At 45.5% G+C, this 22,270-nt stretch overlaps 1 protein-coding gene across 1 annotated transcript in view; it reads right to left on the bottom strand.

The window, feature by feature from the left end:
• The window catches only part of PRICKLE1 (prickle planar cell polarity protein 1), a 102,671-nt gene that overhangs the window by 7,300 nt on the left and 73,101 nt on the right, over positions 1-22,270 (bottom strand). The window contains exons 2-5 of the mRNA XM_082666472.1: positions 3,779-3,964; positions 1,990-2,103; positions 1,186-1,323; positions 199-402 (exon numbers count right to left, since the gene is read on the bottom strand). Of these exons, the coding sequence (XP_082522598.1) occupies positions 199-402; positions 1,186-1,323; positions 1,990-2,103; positions 3,779-3,913 (591 nt within the window). The 5' untranslated portion in view covers positions 3,914-3,964. The remainder of the gene's footprint in view (positions 1-198; positions 403-1,185; positions 1,324-1,989; positions 2,104-3,778; positions 3,965-22,270) is intronic.

Consider the following 22,270-nt stretch of genomic DNA (forward strand, 5'->3'; position numbering starts at 1 on the left):
ATCAATACACAAAGACACCTGCTGCTTTCTCTTTATTAGCTGCATATTATTCCATTGTACCAACTTGAAGGGTTATCTTAAAAACGTACACACAGAGCTCAAGCAGGAGAGATCTGTATTTTGCTTAGGTGTGAACAGTGGAACATTGGCTTACTAGAAGCTTATTTTTTTCCAGTGTTAAGGGATGAACTTTTTTACCTCGTCACATGCTGAACACCGGGGTTTGAGCAGCTCAGCATGGTGCCGGCCACAGTGAATTTTTCCATCCTGATAAAAATAGATGAGGTCGACCAGCAGCTCGTTGCACGTGCAGCAGACAAAACAGGATGGGTGCCAGCATACTCCAGGGCCCGCTCGAGAGGCAAACACTGCAATTTCACCTCCATTTATTTTCAACCCACACTAAAAACAAAAGGATTTAGATCTTAAATGACCCCTTTTTAATGACTGGATTCTCAGCCTTTTCCACTTTATGCTAAATCCCAAGTTTGTCAGCGAAACTTTAATTTTTGTCCCCTCCTATTTTTTTTTTTTTTTTGCAGTACGCGGGCCTCTCACTGCTGTGGCCTTTCCCGTTGCGGAGCACAGGCTCCGGACGCTCAGGCTCAGCGGCCATGGCTCACGGGTCCAGCCTCCCCGCAGCACGTGGGATCTTCCAGGACCGGGGCACGAGTCCGCGTCCCCTGCATCAGCAGGCGGACTCTCAACCACTGCGCCACCAGGGAAGCCCCCCCTCCTGCTGTTTAATGTTGGATTGTTCGTGATTCTCCACTGGAATGAACATGCCTCAGATTTACTACCACACTGGACTGCTCCTCGGACATGCGCAGTGGTTTTCTGGAGGCGTCCTCCTGTTGGATATACTCCTACTCTGAGGACAGCCAGTAAGGAGGCCCCGAATGTCTTCATTACACCCCTGCGTTCTTGAGCACTAGGTGCACCCCAGCACCGCACTCCAAGCCAAGACCCCACGTAAGGCCGTATTTCTCCCGATGCTTACATGCCTCCCCCATAATACACAGCAGTGTAGCCAGTTACCAACACGAATCCCCACGTAGTAAGAAGCTACGCTGCCTTTCCTTCTCTCAGTTTTTGGAGGCTTTTAGGGCCCACGCCTGTGCTGGCGCTGCCACCTACCCCCCGAGCTGATCCACGCACATCACTACTCATCCTAGAACCGGCTACCTGCTCGCACACAGCGTGCATCACTGCTCTGGACAGAAGTTTAATCGTCCCTCTTCCGAGTGCTTCTTTCTTCCGCTGAGCACTGAACACTTGCAACTCTTTTTTCTCCTCTTCACTCAAAGTCTGGCAATACCGCACCTTCACAGAAAGAAACAGAAGCACCACTCTGAAGCAAACAGCGTCCGTCACCAATTCTTTATTTCCAGAATCAAGTTTCAGGAAATAAAACAGCAAGTTGAGCTGGCCTGCCCCCGTGAATCGCCAGTTTAAAAATGACCCCATACGTTTAAAATGACCCCAAATCTTGCAGCCTCTCTAGCAAAAGGGAAGTGCAATTTGAAGGAATAGTCCTTTTTTTTTTTTTAAAGATGAAAAGTTTAATTTAAACTCTTAACAGCAGAGTCACTAAAAAAACATAAGACATGAACCTCTCTACAAAAGGTTTAAACTTGCTAATTGCCACCTTCAGTCTACATTCTACAGGCACTCAAGTCCACTGCAGGCCTGAGCCACCATAAAGCACTGACTCTGGGTGAAGGGGTAGGGAGATCGCAGGAATTTGTAGGCTCCTGATAACTGGTGGGTGGCTGCAAACACTGTAAAAACCAACTTGTGTTAAGTTTATTGCACTGACACCCTTTTCTCTCCTAAAGAATGGAAAGCTGTATTCTCTGGCCCAATTTTAACTGAAGAAGGACAAAAGGGCCCTAGCCAGGGAGGAGCTGGGGTTTATGGGAGGCGCCACGATGCTCAGGGTGGATTTTTTTTTTTTTTTCCTAATTAGCCTTCTTCCTGTTATTTTACCTCATTATCATGTGGTGGCAACTGGTACAAAAGCTGTTTAATTCGGTGTTTCTCTCCAGGGCTGTTAACATAAGGAACCTTTTCCTCTGGTAAGCAAGCAAAATAGAGCTGGATCTGAGAGAGAGAGAAGAGGACGTCAGCACACAGGAAGCGGACACTTCAGCTCATTCCATCTTCGAGTTACCCTGCCCTTTAGGTACTGGCTCTGGCCTCGGACAGGATTTGGCTACTGGTAGCTAATGAGAAGAGCAGCTGAGCCAACTCAGCAGAACTGCAAACCCTCAGATAGCTAGCATCCAGCTGCTAAATTGCTCTTCAGGAATGCAATTCATAGTGACAATTAGGGGCACCATAAATTATGGACCATAAGACATGCACATTTAATGCTAGGGTCAGCCGAGAGAGTCCTAAATGAATGCTGGAAATGACCACACAGGGCTGTGTGACACTGTCCACAATCCAGCCACGACACAACACATTGGATTTGCTCTCTGAATTTTACACGTTGCAAAGACAAAAGCTGTTTTGTTAAACTCTGTAAACTCTCCCTTATCAGGTTCTCTCAAGTTTCAGCTTTCTTTGCTTGCATGGGTGCTATTTTCTAAATATCTGGAGTCAGTTTCCCCAAGGAAACGGGAAGGGAGCTGTATTAACCTGTACTTAGTTCACTTGGAAAGAACTCCGTTTTTGTTTGAGATTTTTTTTTTCTTTCTGTTGTATCTAAAGGAAATCCTTAATGAGTACTGCGAAGGATACTGCAGTGCTGAGGAAAGATGAAAAGGATTGAAGGAAAAAAAAATATGAGATTAGGCAATTTGGGGCCTGTCTGCTTCAATATCTTAGTGTCTCACAAAACCTACTCACCCTAAGCTGCAAGAAGGGTTCTCATTTAAGAAGCAGTTTATCAAAACATTGCTTTCCTACCTGGAGGACCAGCTCGCCACCCTCTTCCACTGTATCAGCCGCAGGAGCTGGTATGGTTGTAAACACTTACTGAATACTAGCTACCTGTGTGCCAGGTATTGTTCTAGACCCTGGATGAATTGGAGCTCCCATCAAAATGGGAAACACAACCATAACTCAGAAGCAATCATACGCCTAGTTGGCTCTTTTAATTTCAAACTATCTTGGCCCTTATGTCTAACACCAGCAATTTTTAATAAGTTCATCATTATAAGGATATTGGGAAGATAAAAATAGGTACACAGAATGTTCTCATCTTCCTTAAAATAACAATACAACAAAGCACAAAATGCGCTCTTTAATTTTTTTTCCAATTTACACCATGTGGTGACAGAATCTTTCACGTGCAAGGTTATCAAAGGGCAAATCCTACGCAATAACACTTCAGATGGTCTCTCACAGCTCTGTATCTCCTCTCTTCCAAAGCAAAGGCACTGCTGAGAACTGACTTGGAAACTTTCCTCTTTCCTTTGATTACCTTTTTGTTGTTACTGAAGTTTTTTAAAAAGTTAAACTCCTCCCACTCTCTCCAAAGGGACACCCCAGTCAGAAATCCACATGACAAATGCATAGGCAGTACTCTGGTCTTCACTCAGTAGGGCAAAAATAGCATCCTTATAGGGCTTCTGGATCCAAGAGTACAAAAGGGATTGAAAACGTCCATGGAGAAACTAAGTGTGACCTTAAAAGCAAACATTTAAAACCATCCAAAGAGTGAGGCCCAAGGACACAGCATGTCACTGTGTGGGGAAAAAAAAAAAAAAAACAACCCTTGAAGACCTTATATCACATTGAAAAATAGAAAAGCAGAGGACTCGGTTCCTACCTGCTCGGGTCTGAGGCCTGGGGGGACCCAGGCGTACTCCTCCAGCGCGCAGCCCGAGTCGTCATCGGACGTGGAGCTCCGCTGGCACCCGAAGGCGAGTTTGCTCATTTTGGGCTCCATCTCCAAAGGCATCATAACAAAGTCAAACAGCCAGCTTCTCAGTCACAGGACATCAGACAGTGGCTGCTGTGGACAATATAAGACAAACCGAAGAGATGAACCCGAAGGCGTTGCTCTCACCCTCCAAGAGCTTTTACTGAATTCCCGCGTACGCACAGCGGGGCCCAGAGAAAGGGACCAAGACGCCAGCGTCACCGTCCCCAGGCCCCCGGAACTTAGAATCTAGGGCCGCGTGATTCGGAAAGAGGCCCTTTACCAGCTCAGCATTTCAGAAAATGCCACCCAAACTAGTTTACTTCCAGATGCCTTGAAAAGGTGCTTCTCTACACACTGTTCATTAGAAAGGTTCTCATGAAAACTGCTTTGCTGACTGCCCACAAATGAAATCCTGCGAAGCCTCGGGGGTTGTAGGAAGAAGCTGGGTTTGCGCCCCCTGCCTTGCCCACTACTGTGTGCCGTGAAAAGATGGCTCCAGTCACCCCACTTGGTTCCCTGCATTTCCTCATCCATCTTCCCAGCGGAGCACGGCTGCCTGCACAGATTGGGTCGGCTGGGCCACACTGCTTAGGTTTCAGGTTTCCAATAAAGTTGGAGAGGCACTGAACTTCGTTTACTCATGGAGTAGAAATAGCACTGTTAAATCCTTTCACAGCACATTAAATCCGCAAGCCTTTACTATCCATGGGCTAAAGTCAGCCAGACGTTCAGTAATGAGTTCCTTCATAAGACAGTAATTGAATCCAAGCACCAGGTTAAAATAAAATCCAGCGTGGTGACAACTCGTGTTTAGCGGTGTTACTAGAAGGCTTCCACTGAAAAGCTCTGCAGTACCTACTGTCCTGCATGCTCTCAGCCTGCTGCGGGGCCCAGATTCTTAAACACTGCGCCACCAGGGTAAGTCCGGCTCTGAAAGTCTCCTCAGATGAAGGCCTATAAAGGTGTCAAGACAACAGTCCCTGACCTACAGCCCAGGAACTTTGTTATCACCATGTGTGTTCCTTCTAAGTTTCTTCCAATTCTGAAAAATCATCCCCTGTCCCCAGGCACTAAGAAGAAAAAAAAGATACAAGACTTTCAGGATCAGATGCAGCTTTTTATACCTGCCCCTTTCCCTCCACCAAAAAAAGGAAAGAAATATACAGATAATTAGCCCAACCCCATTTTAAAGCAAACAAGGCTCGGGGAAGTTAAGTGACTTGCCTAAGGTCTCACAACTGAAAACCAGAGTCTAGTCACACTGCGTGTCTGACACATCAGACTTCCAAAAACTCTTCTGCCTTAAAAAAATTCTCTCATTTGCTGCAACAAGTAGGAAAGACAGTGGAACGTAAACATTGTCAGCCTGACACTCAGTCATTTGTCAGTGACTCTCACAGTGCAACACTAGATACTTGTTGTTAGAACATGGTACCTATTAAAGCCTGTGAGTATGAAAACTGACGATTTTTCTCTGATGAATCAAAGGACACTAAAAAATTAAAATTGTAACAGTTCACAAATGCGAGGCCAAACATCCAATGGCTACAATCTTTATTAGGGAGGACCAATGCCCAACAGTAGATATTATTCCAACTAATAAATGTAACTTTCATTCACCCCAAACAAGAAGTAAAGTGACCTCATTTCCTGCCCCACCACTGGGAGGGACTGACCTTTTACACAAGACATAAGTTCACACCGGTGCACTTCATTCACGTCTGAGGAAAGGCTTTCTAAACATTGGCACATTCCTTGTACTCCTCAGTAAAAAAGGACGTGTTAATGAAAGTCAGAACATTTCTTGGATCTAGTCTTTCCCTTTTGTTTTGAAAAAAAACCACTCCCCCCAATGGAAGGAAGAGAACTAGAGGTTAAGAATTTAATCAGTAGCTCAAAATCCCACACCAGGAGAATGGGTGCCTTCAATGCAAATGAACCTGAATCATGAAATACGCACATCTTCCCTTTGCCAAATCTGGCCGAGGAAGGAAATGTGAAGGTACCTGCTCTGCACAGACTTAATAAGATCATAAATATTAACTAGAACCTAAATCTTAAATGTCACTATATTTTAAAACAAGAGAAAACACCACAAATTAAGACAAACTGCAAATTTTCCAGGCTAGAACAAAGATGCAGATTGCCAAAGAGCTGAATTACTTTGACAGCTATATTGCCTGGTTAGCCTTCTGTGGAAACTGCACAGAAAATGACTACCCTCATCAAGGGAAATAACTTAGCACTCAGTGCCATGGTCCTGTTCTCCCAATCACCTGGACGTGCCGGCCGCGTCTCCAGCCTGCAGCTCCCACAGCCATCCCAGCCTCGGTTCAAACTGAACTGTCACTCACCACTCATCAGCGAAGCGACGAACTTCGTGATGAACTGAAGGAACATGAGTGACACAGGTGCAGCTTTCAGTGTCCTTTGTTGACACTCTGACAGCTACCTCTCACCTCCGTGCCTAGCCTGGCATGATCAGTGCTGTGACATCTGATCACCACGTCAAGCAACCCCACGAGGGCGTATCTTGCTTAAAACCGAGGAGGAAACCGAGCCTCAGAGAGATCCTCCACGGGTCAGCTGTCCAAGGGCAGTGGCCTTAGAACTGGGCTCATTGGGTGACCTTAAACCCCTGCAGCCCTGCACTGCCCCCTGGGTGGAACCTTTTCTTTGGTGAAGTAGTCACGCTGCTGCACTGCAGACATGCACAATGACACAGCCGGACGGGGTGGGGGGGGCAGTCCACTTCACCCAGAGGGGGCATTTTAAGGAGGACATACAGTCAAAAAGGATTATAAAAATTCAATGGCCTCATGAGCTGTTGCTTCAGCATTCTTAAATTTGGAGAAAGCCTCTCGTTTTCCTTTATATCAGAGGATAATTACTTAAAATGACAAAACATTACATTTACTAACAAGTTCTAAGAGCTGGCCAAAAAATAAACATTAAAAATATATATATAGGGCCTTCCGTGGTGGTCCGGTGGACAAGGCTCTGTGCTCCCAATGCAGGGGGCCCAGGTTCGATCCCTGGTCCGGGAACTAGATCCCACATGCAAGCCGCAACTAAGAGTTCACATGCCACCACCAAGACCCAGCACAACCAAAGAAAGAAAGAAAGAAAGATTAAAAAATAGTAAGTTACTTCGCGTGACCCCCACGTGCCAGGCAGTGGTATACATGCTGCATTACCACTAGGTATTTTTTCTCTACCTGATAGCATAACAACCTGAAGTTGGATTTTTCTTTTAGAAATTACCCATCTTGTCAGCAGGTCCAGAAAGCATACTGTTAAGTATCTCGCCATCTCAGACTTCGTCATATGGAAGCAGCATGGTTCTTGCACATGCAAGAATGTATAAAATAACTGACAAAAATGTGATCTCACAAATATACCTTATGTAGACATTTACATTACTACATGGTATTTGCTTTGCGGCACAAGAGAAAGAGGGAAGCCTGGCCATTACTTGTGCTCTCTGGGTGATGACGAAGGGTCTTCCGAATGCCATCCACACGTGGTTGTGTTTGCTTTGCCAAAATACTACCTTTTAGGCCAAACATGAAACCACGCCTGAATTAGATCTAACAGGAAAATTCCGTTCATTCTCTTTCCAGGTGCTGTCTCTTAAGGTTGACCTGTGAAACAGGGCCCACAAATCAGGTTTGCAAGTAAGCTGAATGATAACGGAAACAGGACTATTCTGCTGCGGGCTTTGATATGGAGGGCAAGAGCTCTTCGAGATTTCTTTTTAGCAGAACCACACTTAACGTGGACAAGAGTGGCCCCGTCCTGTGACTCGGCCTTTAGTCATTTTGTATGTTATTCACTACTTTTGTACATTTTTATTTTGATGTAATTTCAAACTTCAGAGAAGTTGTAAGAAGAGTAAGGAACTCCTAGACAGCCTTTCACCCAGACTCACCAGCTGTTTGCATCTTCCTTCCTTTGCCATGTCACCCCCACCTCGTCCTCCTCAGCCTCACCAGCACACCCACACACTTCTGTGGGAACCATCTGGAAGTATTTTTCACATTCTCTTGCCTAACCCCAATTAAATTAAACATGTTCTCTTAAAAAAAAGTTTATTTAAAAACAAATAAAACTATGTGCGGGCTTCCCTGGTGGCGCAGTGGTTGAGAGTCCGCCTGCCGATGCAGGGGACACGGGTTCGTGCCCCGGTCCGGGAAGATCCCACATGCCGCGGAGCGGCTGGGCCCGTGAGCCATGGCCACTGAGCCTGCGCGTCCGGAGCCTGTGCTCCGCAACAGGAGAGGCCACAGCAGTGAGAGGCCCGCACACCGCAAAAAAAAACAAAAAACAAACAAACAAACAAAAAACAACAAAAAGACTATGTGCAAGGTACCGTGTTATATGTTAGAGATAAATAGAATAAAAAAGCCAAAGCAGCTCAGGCCGCCAGTATTCCGTGCTTATTCTGAGGCAGGTTTATTGTCCCGGTCTTGAAATGCTGCCATAAACTGAATGAACTCAATCACAAGTGAATGACAATCATGCATTAACCAATTCTGTGTTAGGTTTGTTAAGGAAATGAACCAGTAGGGATTCCACCGCTCCAATGTCTTTATGATTCTGGATGTAAATAAGTCTGATAAGGCAGGGAAAAGAAGTGAAACGGTTTGAGTCTGACCATGAAGGAAATGTGTAGGGGAAGCAACATCTTTAAAGCTAAAACCACTGTCAAAGAGGCCTGAGGCTGGGTAAGGAGAGATGACATCCTTTTTCCCAGAAACACGAGGATTCGGGGTTGCTCCCCAAAAGCCATGCAACGAAGTTGAAGAGTTCCATTTCCCCCCTTGTCCTTTATTTCCCTTCTTCCTTCAAAATAGTTTTTTAAAAAAAAAGTTAAATAGCTACTTCTCACCATTTAAAAAGACTCAGAGACAAACAGCCGGCAGATGTATGACTTCTCAATCATCATATACTTGTCAAGAGAACACCTGACCCAAGGGACAGAAGCAGTGCTGAGGGAAGGCAACCTGTTGCCCCGGGCATTCGGTAAGCTCAGCCCTGAAGTCCTCAGACCTTTGAAAAGTCACCAAACATTGTGGGACCTGGTTCTTTAAAACAGCAACTATTTTCCTTCCAAAGATGGCCTAAGGATGTGAAAGTTTTAAAGAAGAAAATAATTATATGAATATAAAGAATTAGAGTTACCACTGACATGTCAATCGCCACTGTTACTTCCACTGATTACACACATCTTGAAGCTGACCAGAATAAGAACACTTTAGTAACAAAGACCGAATGTTGACAGGGGAGTTTCATCTTCTTTGTGAGTTCGGGACACTCTAGACTCCTGAAGGGCAAAGAATTTTGATACACTATTGGTCACTACTAGCCCTCAGAGTGAGCTTCTAACCAGTCCCTACATAAAATCTCTGACACAGACATATACACACACACCCCATGTCTGCGGAGCATGGCAGGGTCTTTCCAGGTGTCTTTGGCAAAGCAAAAATTGGGAGCACCCAGTATATGACTGGCTGTGAGATGGCACTTGTTCCCCAAATTCACTCATTTAGGGAGGGGTTCCTTGTGAGATTTACTTTCCAGATTCATTTACTTCACTCACGCATTCATCCTTATATTTAAAGACCATTACTGAGTCATTCTGGGAAACATCAAAAATCAAGGAAACTGACATTTATTCCATTAAAAGCTAGAACTTAAAAAACAAAAAATGTACCCACTGTGATAGGAATGTTTCCAAATTCCATTTGGAATTTCCTTGCTTTCTCTAATGGTGGTATGTGTGTAAGTTACATGTGATTTAGCCTTTGGCTGATCGTTTGTTTTCATTTTGAGTAGAAAATGAATAATATAAAGAACACTGGCTTCAGGATTCCAGCAAATGGAGTTCTAAGTCAGCCATCCAGTTGGGAGGAGGTGAGGGCTCTCTCACAATGCTGAGGTGATGTCCAGAACTGCATGGCTTCAGACACGTGCCTTTAATTTGTTGCTTTCGGTATTCTATAAATTAGGCAAATACAGTTTGAAAAGTTGTCCAAAAGTATACAGAATAATTATGCTGTGGACAAGGGCTTAAGCATTCCTCCCATAAGCACAGTAATCACTGGTTAAGGAAGATAACATACAGTATGTGAAGGTGTTATTCAAACTAAAAAACTGCCTTATTATTTTGCTATGCTGTTTTGGCCATTTGGAGATCATTTATTTTCTACTGGGCTGTATGCTGCATCCAGGATAGTTAAGGATTATTATTTTGATTGATCTTGACATATACATAAATGAGCCTTTACTATTTTCCTTAAAAAGCTTAACAGGTCAACACAGTATATGAAGGTCCAGAGGCAGTAAAGAGTTGACATTTTGCTGGAAGACACGTTCTTCCAAAGAAGCAACAATAGATGACCATGGTCATCTATGCACTGAGTAACATTTTCAAGAATTACACATCTCAAGCAGAAGACTTTGGGTTTAACCCTAATGAGAAAGAACAAAATGCATATGAGTAGGAGGGTGCCACTCCTGGTCTTAAAATTAAAAGAGAAAAGGAACCTGGAAGGGGCCTATTAGCCCACTGCCATCAAGAGAGCCTAAACATGGTGGCTTGGGAAGAGAAAGTAAAAGGAGTCGATAAGAAAGGGGGAAACTGGGTCAAACAGAGTTCTGAGTCCTAGGTGGCTGAAAGATGATGCACCAATATGGAAATACTATATAGGCGAGTCAGCAGGGGACTTAGGATTTGAGAGCATTGAGGAGAATGAGTTCAATCAGATTCAGATTGAGGTTATAACTGTACATCAGTTCTGGTATGGTTCCTATTATTCATCATTTTCTTGGACCAAGTTACCAAATCAAATTAAAATCATGCAAATAGAAAACAATAATTTTCAGCGCCTGCCATTGAATAATGAAGTCTAAGGTCATACCCCTAATTACAAATACTTTTCCCAATGAAATTCCACTGTAGTTCCTATGAGAAGACTACCATAGCATTATAGAATCCCTAGGAAAAAGTATTTCTTGTGTGAACACGCCCAGGGAAGTTAGAAGTCCTTTGATCACCAAAAACCAGAACAGATACTGATTTGTGAAGTCAGTTGGGCTAACATTCCCTAAGTGTCCCCTGCTGCTAAGTGCCATCCTGTGGGCCACAAGCTGCTTAACAACTTCTTTGTTAAACTGCTTGTTAACAAGGCCTTTGTACATAGAAGATGCAGATCACACACACCCATTCAAGAGCTACTCTAATTCAGCCGGGCTAAATATTCAGGTGAGTTAAATTTAGCTACAGACTAATTTGGTAGTACAGAACCTCCCAACACTTCCATCCTTTTCAACACACACACACACAATGTATGCATGTATGTATGTATGCATGTATGTGTGTGTGTATATATATATCCTAGTTTTATGATGTCCTTAGCTTAAAACTTTAAAAAAGTCAGAGACCTGCAAAAGCCATAGGTCTTAAAACTATTACAATCAAGATTTGAATTCTAGTAAATGACACTAAACTGTAATCTCTTTAAAGTTTTCACACAAACAGCACTCAAGCCTACTGTCTGCTAAAGACAATAAAAAAGTCATGGCCAACAGAGGCCAACCCAATTTGACTTATACTGAAATGAAATGATAACTGTAAAATAAAAACAGAATGAAGGTATCCAAAGATATTGCTTACGGAAACATTCCTTGGCTAAAAGGACTTCATACCAGCAATTAGTGGCATTAGGCCATGTGCCCTTTGACCTTTTCTGTATTTTCCAGGTAAACCTCCATCCAACTTGTACATTTTCCGACAGCTGAGTGGCCCGTCAGGCACCATACCATTGCCAAGAAGCTATCCATTTTTCCAAGAGGAAATGTGGAACTCTGCAGGGTTTCAAAGCATTCTTATTTCATGCACAAATACATTCCACGACAGAAAGACAGCCTGCTTAAACAAAAGGAGGAAACATTATGACAAAGCATGGTCCCTTGCTAGAGCGGCGCTTTGGGGGTCAGGTTATTTGGCTGTAAACCGGTCTGTAAAGATAAAACCCGAAACGCTGGCTACGGTGTAAGACGGGCCACGCGAGGCACTGTTCTAATGAATTCACTATTTTCCATAATGGGGGGACGCAGATACTTTCTCAAAATCGTGTTCAAGTCTCCTATTGATTTTTTGAATTTCCATTTTCAACGGCGGCCCAAGGAAACGGCAGCCAGACTTGACTCCAATGTACACACAGACTCGGGTTTCACCCCGTCACCTGTTGGCTCTCGAACAACACTCTTCTTTGTGAAACTTACAGCCCTCATTTGAAACAAGTTTCCAGAGAAAACACTTCAAGAAAGTGTTTGAGAAGTCACGAGACTCGAGTTGTAAAAACAAATTCCACACATAGCCTGACTTAGCTGACACAGATTAACGTGAAAACCCGGGCTTTTTAAAAAGGCCGCGGGAGGGGAGTCGGAGGAAAGGATGCCACCGTCCTTCGGGAAAACCCTGCGGGCTAATTCGAGATGCGCCGCGGGTGATGGGCCGCCGGGCTCCGCCGGGCCCTCCGCGCCCGCCTCGGGAAGACGCTCGGAGCGGGAGCCCGCGCCCCCGCGCCCCGCAAACCCACCCTCTGCGCCGCGCTGGCTGCTCGGGCCGCTAGGGGGCGCCCGGGCCGCGGGTCCCACTCGGCCCCCGGCTCCTCCGCCTCCGCGGCCTCCCGCACCCAGAAGCCGAGCTCCAGACCCAGCGGCGGGGAGAGAAGCTCTCCTCGGCACCGGCGCGAGGCCCGCGAGGGCAGCCTCCCGAACCCCTCGCCACCTCCAGAGAGGGCCCCGCGGCGCCCTCGTCGCAGCGTCATCTCCCAGGGACCGCACTCGCCCCGCGGATCCCCGCGTCTATCCCCAGCTTCGGACGCGAAGCCCTCCCCGCAGTCTCAGCGTTCAGCCGCTGCCGCCCGGCTGCCATAGAGCCCCGGGACCCAGACGGCGGCTCCCCACCTGCGGCCGCTCGACCGAACGCGGCCTGCAGCCCCTCCGCGGAGCCCTCGGCGCGCACTCGCCGCCCCCCGCTCTGCGACCGGCCAAGGCTGGCGGCCAGGCGCGGGTGGCTCCCGGAGGAAAACAGGGCTGGGTGCTCTGCGGGTCACCCGCGCCCACCCATTTCGGGAGGAGACCCCAGCAGGGCGGGGACGGAGGGGCGGGGGCAGCAAGCGCGGGGGCCCCGTCGCGGCGCAATGCTGGCCCCACCCGGCGGGCGAGGGGTCGCCACCGCCCGCCGTGACGCGCTCACCGCCGGCCGGTCCTCCGCGAGCGCCCGTTCGGTGCAACGCGGAGATCCTCACCCGCGGCCGCCAGCTAACCTGCCGTGGGGGAACCGGCAAGAGGTGCCCCAGTTCCCCAGAGACCCTCTGTCCCCGACGGCGTCGCCGACTCTGCTTCCCCCGTATTTGAGTTGCCTACCCCAGGCCACAGCGTCCCCCACGCCCCAGCCCCGCGCCTCTACAAGATCCTTCACCGCGGAAAGAAAAAACCCGTCTCCCCTCTAGCCCCGGGAGCCGGCCCTGGGCCGGCAATCTTCAGAAGTAACCAGAGCCCGCATTAAAGAAAAGTAACCATTTCGCTTCCTGCCGGTCCTACCCTCCTCGCAGCGCTGCGGGCCGGCAGCCCGGCTTGTGATCCACGCCCTGCTCCGCACCCGGCTCCAGTCCGCAGGAGGCGCCTGCCCGGCCTGATCTCGCTGCCACCCGCTTTCCAGGAACTGTCACTGCAAACCCTGCCCCTGGCAGGTCTCCACGAGGTCCCGCGCACACGCTACTCCTCGAAAAGTTACCCCCCCACTTGGCCAGCCTCGTAGCTCGAGCACCTACCTCGGTCAGCCCGCTCCGTTCCCGGGAGCCCTAGTGAGTGGAGCAGCTGACATGCAAATACCCCAGGACGCTTATGTAAACTTCCCCCTCCCGCAGGTGCACGCGCGGGCCACAAAACGCTGGGAGCATATGCAAGGCCACCTCTTAAAGAAATCATCTCCACTCTGCCCATAACAATGATGTCAGCAAATGGCACGTTTAACCAAGTTCTCACTTGGAAGGGGTCATTAACATATGAATTCTCCTCTTAGGACTTTCCTCGCATTTCGGAGAGATTCCTACTGCTTAGCGCAGGAGATTTATTTTTATCAGTAAATAACAGCAAAAGAAAAGGAAGCAGGTCGCGGGATGCACTCAGTCAAGCACATGAATAAGAGTTTTTATAAATAGGTTAAGTGAGTATCATTATTCAAACACAAGAACTATGCTCATACTCAAGGCTAATCTTGTTTCTGAGCTACTTATAGGTACACTAAGAGAAAGCGAAGCTTGACATTAGTTGTCTACAGAAAACAAAGAGAAGCAAAAACAGGACCTCAAAGCAAGCCCAGAAAGAAACGATAGATTAATAACGCACAGCAGAGGACTGAGTCTTCAGAACTACAAATTTTAATTTCTACAATAGCCTCCTTATCACAAGGTGAAAAAATGCCAAAGGAAGGGAGAGAAAAACATGCAATATTTAAGAGCTCTATCAGTTTATAAAATGCACATAAATGAAAACAACTTAAAATGGTCACCAGTTCCTTGGGTATCCTATCTCTTTTTCAGGCTATATATATTTTAAAAAATCCTTAAACCATCAGGATTCCTTGGGAGTGATTTGCAACATATATGTTTCTACAGTATACAACTGAACAATAGCCCATTGTAACTGACTTAAAAATACACAAATAAGTTGCCATAAATAGAGCAGTCAAGTAAATAATTCTGTGGCCAATTTCTGTTATCTCCGCTGCAAGGCAAGGCAGCTGAGAAGCCGCTTTTTTTTTTAAACTTACTTTTTTAAAGTGGCAGAGACAAGAAAAAAAAAAAAAGGTTGCACCTCGGCTGGTAGACTAGCTTGGAAACACTGATTTAGACAACAGGATTTGTAATTTAAATAGACTCTCTGTTGGCAAATCTAGACTCCAGTTTTGAATACAGTTCCCAAACAGTTCTCATATAGAACTCCTCTAGCCTTCAGGTCCTGTGGGGATTTGTGAGAGGGTGGTGGTGGACCTCACAGGTGACCACTTTCCTCTGTGGGGCTGTGAAATTAACCATGAATACCTAGGCCAGATTTCCTTTTTCCTATTTCCTTCCCTTTGGGCTTTCTCAGGGAAGTCATCAACTGACAGTGTACAGTCCATTACTGATTTAAATCCAACCCTGAACTATCGTGTCATTATAATAAAGGGAGTATCAGCACACCAATGCTTCAAGCCTGGTGGATGGATCCTTTTTGAAAGCTTTTAACGGAGAACTACACATTAGCCAAGGCCCCAGAACCCTCCCAACTACAAGCCATAGCAACACTTAGGAGTATTAAATGTCAGCCATTGTAAGTATGCTTCCTCTCATGCAGTTACTTGTAAATACTGTTTGTTACATTTTCAACCAGTACTGTCAGCTTTATTGCCTATTGTAAGTGTTTTCAGTGATGAAGCAGTTTGGAGACAGTTAAGAGCTTCCCACTAAAGTTTCAATCTGAATGCAGCAGACCTTCGTCTGGTCTGAAAGGCACTGTTATTGTCAAGGGTGAACTTATTCAGGATGCGGAGCAAGACCCCCAACCAGCATCCTTTTGTTTCAGCCAGGAGGAATATTCACTGCTTGCAGATCACACTTGCTAGGAGGTTGAGAAAGGAAGCCCAGAAATTCACAGGACTCGGTTCCCTCTTGCGATCCTGGTCTCTGCTCTGCTCTCACTCAGAGAGGCCTTTTCCAACTACCCATCCCAAATATCACCCCCCCCCTTTTATTTGTGCTATTGTCTTCACAGCACTTTGCTTGACATTATAGGTCTATTTGTTCATGTTTGCTTTCTTCTCCCCTAGAAGGTAGGGACTTTGGGGATTCGTCACTATATTCTCAGCACTGAGATTCATGGCTGGCACTTAGCAGACAAGTTCAGTAAACACGAGTTAAATGAAGGAATGATTTTTGGACATTCCTCTCAGGCCCTCACAGCCATACCATACCTGAACAAGGAATGTTTCTAACCTAAAAGCCAGACTGAACTCCAGTGTCCTAATGGAGGAGACTAAGATAGAAAGACAGAAAAATGCCAAGGGCAGAGAAATAAAGAAGGGAGCATTTTGGTTGTCAAATGCCAGTCACCTTTATTGGGTCTGGAAGAAAGAGGTAAACATACAAAATATAAAGCACACCTGGGCTCTATTCCTTGGTTCTCCTATGATTTGTATATAGAGACCTTGAGGTCTTTTCTGCTCCTTCTGTTTTTTCATTTGTAAAACAGACCTGCTTTCTAGCTTTAAGAGTAAGAGTTGCTCTTGGTCTCAGACATTTGGAAGGATTTGTAGCTAAAAGCCAGTCATCTAGGAAGAGTATATTTAAATGACTGGATGTCTAAGTTTCTGAATAGAAAAGAGAAATCAAGGGCTCTAAAATTCATCAAATGATATTTCACTCACTAAATTGAAGGGGCAGTCGGCATAAGTAATGTTAAGTAAGGTGACAGTTTTAGTTTTCAGGACAGCAGTTGGGTAGTTCTGACTATATAGAGATAGGTAACTAAAAGAATCACAACACCTGTAGGATGCAATTTCTAATGAAAATAAAATAGCTTAAAAAATGAATCATAGAGGACTTCCCTGGCGGTCCAGTGGTTAAGACTCCGTGCTTCCCATGCAGGGGGCGTGGGTTCCATCCCTGGTCAGGGAACTCAGATCCCACATGCCGTTCGGTGCGGCCAAAAACAAAAAACAAATCACAGAATCAGGCAATGTTAGAGTTGACAACAACCTGTAGGACCCTACATCTTGTCCAGAAAAAGAAACCGAGATCCAGAAAAACAATCTTAATCATAATTCTTCATGTTTGTCACCAAATTTGTTACCACTAAAAGTTTACGAAAAATGTTTTACTTTCTTGTTAATTTTAAACATTTGTGTCGTATTTCCGATGGGGCGGTATATCCTGCTGGGTCACTGAACATATGCAAATTCTAGCATTAGCTAAATCCGTAGCAGCCCCAGGGAAGGGCCCAAAGGAAGATATCAGCTCTTCTCAGAGTTAACAGGCTGGATGGTGTTTTATAATAGGTTGCAGTTTCTCTAGGTCTCAAATTACTTTCTTTCCCCCTTTGATTACATTTAAAGCAATGTGATTAGAGAGCAATGGTTCTTTAACATTTTCTACACCCAATCCCTCTTCAGATTTACTACTCCAGTCCTCCCAGCCATCCGTCCCCTCCCCCAACTCCTACCTCCTTTGTGAGTGAGGAAAATCCTCCCTGCAAAGTACCCAGATGCACTGGGTTTGGAGTTGGGAGACTTAAAAGTCTATTCTCCGTCAATTAGTAGGCTCTGTGACATTGGGATAAATCATTTATCTAAGGTATTAGTTTTTTTCATTTCTAAAAATGCTAGTGTTTGGGCTAGGTCGGTGGGTAGAACTTCTGAGAAGGGAACGCAACTAATTTTTCAACTAAAATAGCAATCTTTTTTTTTTTTTTTTTTTTTTTTGCGGTACGCGGGCCTCTCACTGTTGTGGCCTCACCCGTTGCGGAGCACAGGCTCCGGACGCGCAGGCTCAGCGGCCATGGCTCACGGGCCCAGCCGCTCCGCAGCATGTGGGATCCTCCCGGACCGGGTCACGAACCCGTGTCCCCTGCATCGGCAGGCGGACTCTCAACCACTGCGCCACCAGGGAATCCCGGCATCTTTTTTAAAAAATAAATTTATTTATTCATTTATGCATTTTTGGCCGCGTGGGTCTTCGTTACTGCGCGTGGGCTTTCTCTAGCTGCGGCGAGCGGGGGCTACTCTTCGTTGCAGTGTACAGGCTTCTCACTGCGGTGGCTTCTCTTGTTGCAGAGCACGGGCTCTAGGCGCAGGGGCTTCGGTAGTTGTGACTCACAGGCTCAGTAGTTGTGGCACATAGGTTTAGTTGCTCTGTGGCATGTAGGATCTTCCTGGACCAGGGCTCGAACTCGCGTCCCCTGCATTGGCAGGCGGATTCTCAACCACTGTGTCACCAGGGAAGCCCCTAAAATAGGAATCTTAATATAGAAACTGATGAACGTAAAACTGCTCTGTTGAAGCTCTGGGTTGGTTTCTTCCCAAACCCCTCCCACAACTACCTCCCCAAACCTACTCTTCCAACGAGGACCTCAGGCTCCTTCATCTCAGACTAGATGCTCCCAGAGGCTCCGCCAGTTCTAATACTTTTTGAGTCTCTTAAATTTTTTTTTTTTTTTTTTTTTTTTTCAGTACGCGGGCCTCTCACTGTTGTGGCCTCTCCCGTTGCGGAGCACAGGCTCCGGACGCGCAGGCTCAGCGGCCATGGCTCACGGACCCAGCCGCTCCGCGGCATGTGGGATCTTCCCAGACCGGAACACGGACCCGCGACCCCTGCATCGGCAGGCGGACTCTCAACCACTGCGCCACCAGGGAAGCCCAGTCTCTTAAAATTTGATAGCTCGTTGTGACACTAATACCAGGCAGGTGTCTTGAGTCTACAGCCCAGGCTGGGTGGGAGAATATGGGGTCAGGTCCTTTGATTTGACTCTCGCTCAGGGTTATGACTTCTAATAGAAAATGGCAACCGTCTTTGCCCAACCCACTCCTCACTTTCAACTGCTCTGAAATAGCCCTTCCCCACCCCAGGAAACGTTTCTTTCCGTGGACAGATAATTAAACCAGGATTCAAGCACATTTCCTTAAGTTCTTCAACTTTCTCTACTCCTGTAGACCTGTGGTTTAATACAAACATACTTAAGATTTCATTGCTGAAAAACTGCCAAAATATTAAGAAATAAAGAATAAATCTTCCAGTAAATATTGAGAGATCTATACATGAAAAGAGATCCAAGACAATATTAAGATGCAAATCCCAATATATAGTATGATCACATTGTTGTAACTAATAATATATGGGCTAGTGTGTGCATAGCAAAACTAGTTAGAGGAATATAAATACCAAACCATTCATATGATTTCTAGGGAAAGGCAGATGATGGGAAACTATCGCTTTTGAGTTTACAGTTGACCCTTGAACAACGTGGGGATTAATCCATGGATAATTCCCTATCCTCAGTTCCTCTGCATCCAAAGACAACCAACCACAGGCAGTGCAGTACTGTGCAGTGCGGTATTTACTACTGAAAAACATTCAAGTGTAAGTGGACCTGTGCAGTTTCAAACCTGTGTTGTTCAAGCATCCACTGTATATTTGTAAAATAAATGTACTTTTATATGTATCTTCACGTTACTTATAAACTTTTTCTTTTTATAATGATCATATAAAAATTTTGTAAATGGTTTAAGAAACATTAGAGAAAATATTCTACAATATTAATATAAGGAAGAAAAGCTCAGAAGCAGAAAGTGACTTTCTTAAGTTATTAGCTGATATAGGAAGAAGTATGAATACATAATTCTTCACTGTGCTATCTTCCGCTCAGTCACAAACTTCAAGGGTGAAATCTCTGCTGCATTATTTATAATACTTTGGGAAGGGCGTGTCACCAGTCCCACATTTCCATGGAGCCAGACATATTGGAACAGGAGCTGCCCCAGCTTATGCCTCATGAATCCATCCATTGATTCACCGATAGATTCTTTGGTTGAATCAAAAGATATTTGTTGAACGGCAGCACTGTTGGACCTAGACCCTCCCCTTAACTTAAGGACTTCGTATTTAAATTTCATATTCTATTTATATCTTAATAAAATAGAGGCATAGAAAAATACACAAGATGAGCGGGGAAAATAAACAACTGGTCTAATTTTCCAAAATACATAACAAACCATGATATGTTGTGATTATACAGTTGAGGTGTGGTTAAAATTCTAATACAGGAACAAGAGGAAATGTTGATCAATCAATTCTGGTTGGAAGGTGAGAATCCAGGAAGGTGAGGTGACATCTGAGCTGGGCCTGTAAGGATTTGAATAGTTAATCAGGGTAACGAGTGGAGTTGGGTATAGGAAACAGGGCCCAGGTTGAGCCAGTCAAAGGTGCACCAGGCTCTAAATGGCTGTGTGCCAGGACTGCCGGGACCGCTCAGCTATTCCAAGGGCTACAGGGAGCCACAGAAGCTTAAAGAAAAGTGACATGACTGTATCTATGCCCTCGTTAGAAAGAGGGCAGAGAGAACAGTGCAGGGAAACCAGATGGGAAGAGCCTAGAAGCCGCTCCAGCAATCAAGAGCAGAAAACACAAAACAGTGCGTCTGAGGGCGTGATTTCTGAGGGTGTGATTTCTGAGGGCAGACAGACTGGACTGTGGTGGCCCAGTGTGTATGGTGAGGACTGAGGGGTGGCCGATGGGGGCTGACATTCTGAAGGAGTCAGTGTTCCCTTAGTTTACTGGAAAGACAACCAATGCTTTAGCCCTGATATAAACTCCAGCTTAAAACCGCGGATATATTTCACTGCCCATGGGAGACAAACTCAAGGTAACCTGAAGTATTTACATTTCTGCTCAAACTATCTTCCTGTTGGAATCCACCCTTAAAATATAGCATTGGCGGGCTTCCCTGGTGGCGCAGTGGTTGGGAGTCCGCTTGCCGATGCAGGGGACACAGGTTCCTGCCCCGGTCCGGGAAGATCCCACATGCCACGCAGCGGCTGGGCCCGTGAGCCATGGCTGCTGAGCCTGCGCGTCCAGAGCCTGTGCTCCGCAACGGGAGAGGCCACAACAGTGAGAGGCCCGCGTACCGCAAAAAAAAAAAAAATATATATATATATATATATATATATATATAACATTGGCATCCTCCAGTGTTAAAGAGCTCAGGGTCCATCACTATGAAGGAAACAGGCCCATGACTTTCAGGTTGAAAGATAATCTACGCAGAAGAACTACCCAACCAACGCAGCTGCAGAGATGAATCGAAAGTGGAAACTTACTGTGTTATGTGGGGTCTACGCCTAGCAGTTAGTGTTTTGTACAAAACATCTACATAATAAATATTGCTTTGTCTTAAATTTTAAAGTTATAGAATATTTGCTGCTTTTCTTCATGAACTACATGATCAAAGCTATTTCACTCACCTGTGTATTTTCTTATGCTATTTAAACTCTCCCCTACCTAAGATGGTTGATTCTCCACAATGAAAAATCTGGGCCAATCAAGGCAGGCCAGCTTTTAACAGTTACCGTGTACAATAAATAATCAACGCGTTCTTACAGGGACTTCCCTGGTGGCGCAGTGGTTAAGAATCTGCCTGCCAATGCAGGGGACACAGGTTTGAGCCCTGGTCTGGGAAGATCCCACATGCCTTGGAGCAACTATGCCCGGGTGCTACAACTACAGTGCCTGCACTCTAGAGCCCGCAAGCCACAACTAGTGAGCCCGCGAGTCACAACTACTGAAGCCTGCGTGCCTAGAGCCCGTGCTCTGCAACAAAAGAAGCCACCGCAATGAGAAGCCCGCGCACCGCAACAAAAGTAGCCCCCGCTCGCTGCAACCAGAGAAAGCCCGCGCGCAGCAACGAAGACCCAACGCAGCCAAAAATAAAAAAAAAATTTTTTTAAGTCTGTGGCTTACAAAAAAAAAAAAGCTTTCGTACAGAGGTGTCAGCAAAGAATTATTTCAAGCAGCCTCTTGCCAAATGAAAAGGGTCAGCCAAGCTTTCCATAACATTTCTTTATCTTATCTAAGATCCCAAGTCCCTTTCTGCAACTTAAACAAGGTGACTTTGTAGTGGGGACTGGTTTACAAGCTTTAATTAGATTGTGCCAGGGCCAGGAGTAAGAATTCAAATTGTTCTATTGGATTGACTCACATAGTTCTAGATAAGTAACTGTCTTTTTTTTTTGAAATTTATTTTTTTTTTAAACAGCAGGTTCTTACTAGTCATCCATTTTATACCCATCAGTATATACATGTCAATCTCAATCTCCCCATTCATCCCACCACCACCACCTCCCCCCACCCCCTGCTTTCCCTTCTTTGTGTCCATACGATTGTTCTCTACATCTGTGTCTCTATTTCTGTCCTGCAAACAGGTTCATCTGTACCATTTTTCTCGGTTCCATATATATGCGTTAATATGCGATATCTGTTTTTCTCTTTCTGACTTACTTCACTCTGTATGACAGTCTCTAGATCCATCCACGTCTCTACAAATGACCCAGTTTCGTTCCTTTTTATGGCTGAGTAATATTCCATTGTATATGTGTACCACTTCTTCTTTATCCATTTGTCTGTCAATGGGCATTTAGGTTGCTTCCATGTCCTGGCTATTGTAAATAGTGCTGCAATGAATACTGGGGTGTATGAGTCTTTTTGAATTATGGTTTTCTCTGGGTATATGCACAGTAGTGGGACTGCTGGGTCATATGGTAGTTCTATTTTTAGTTTTCTAAGGAAACTCCAT

This window comes from Grampus griseus (genome assembly GCF_964374135.1).
Source record: "Grampus griseus genome assembly, chromosome: 11".
NCBI classification, from domain to species: domain Eukaryota; kingdom Metazoa; phylum Chordata; class Mammalia; order Artiodactyla; family Delphinidae; genus Grampus; species Grampus griseus.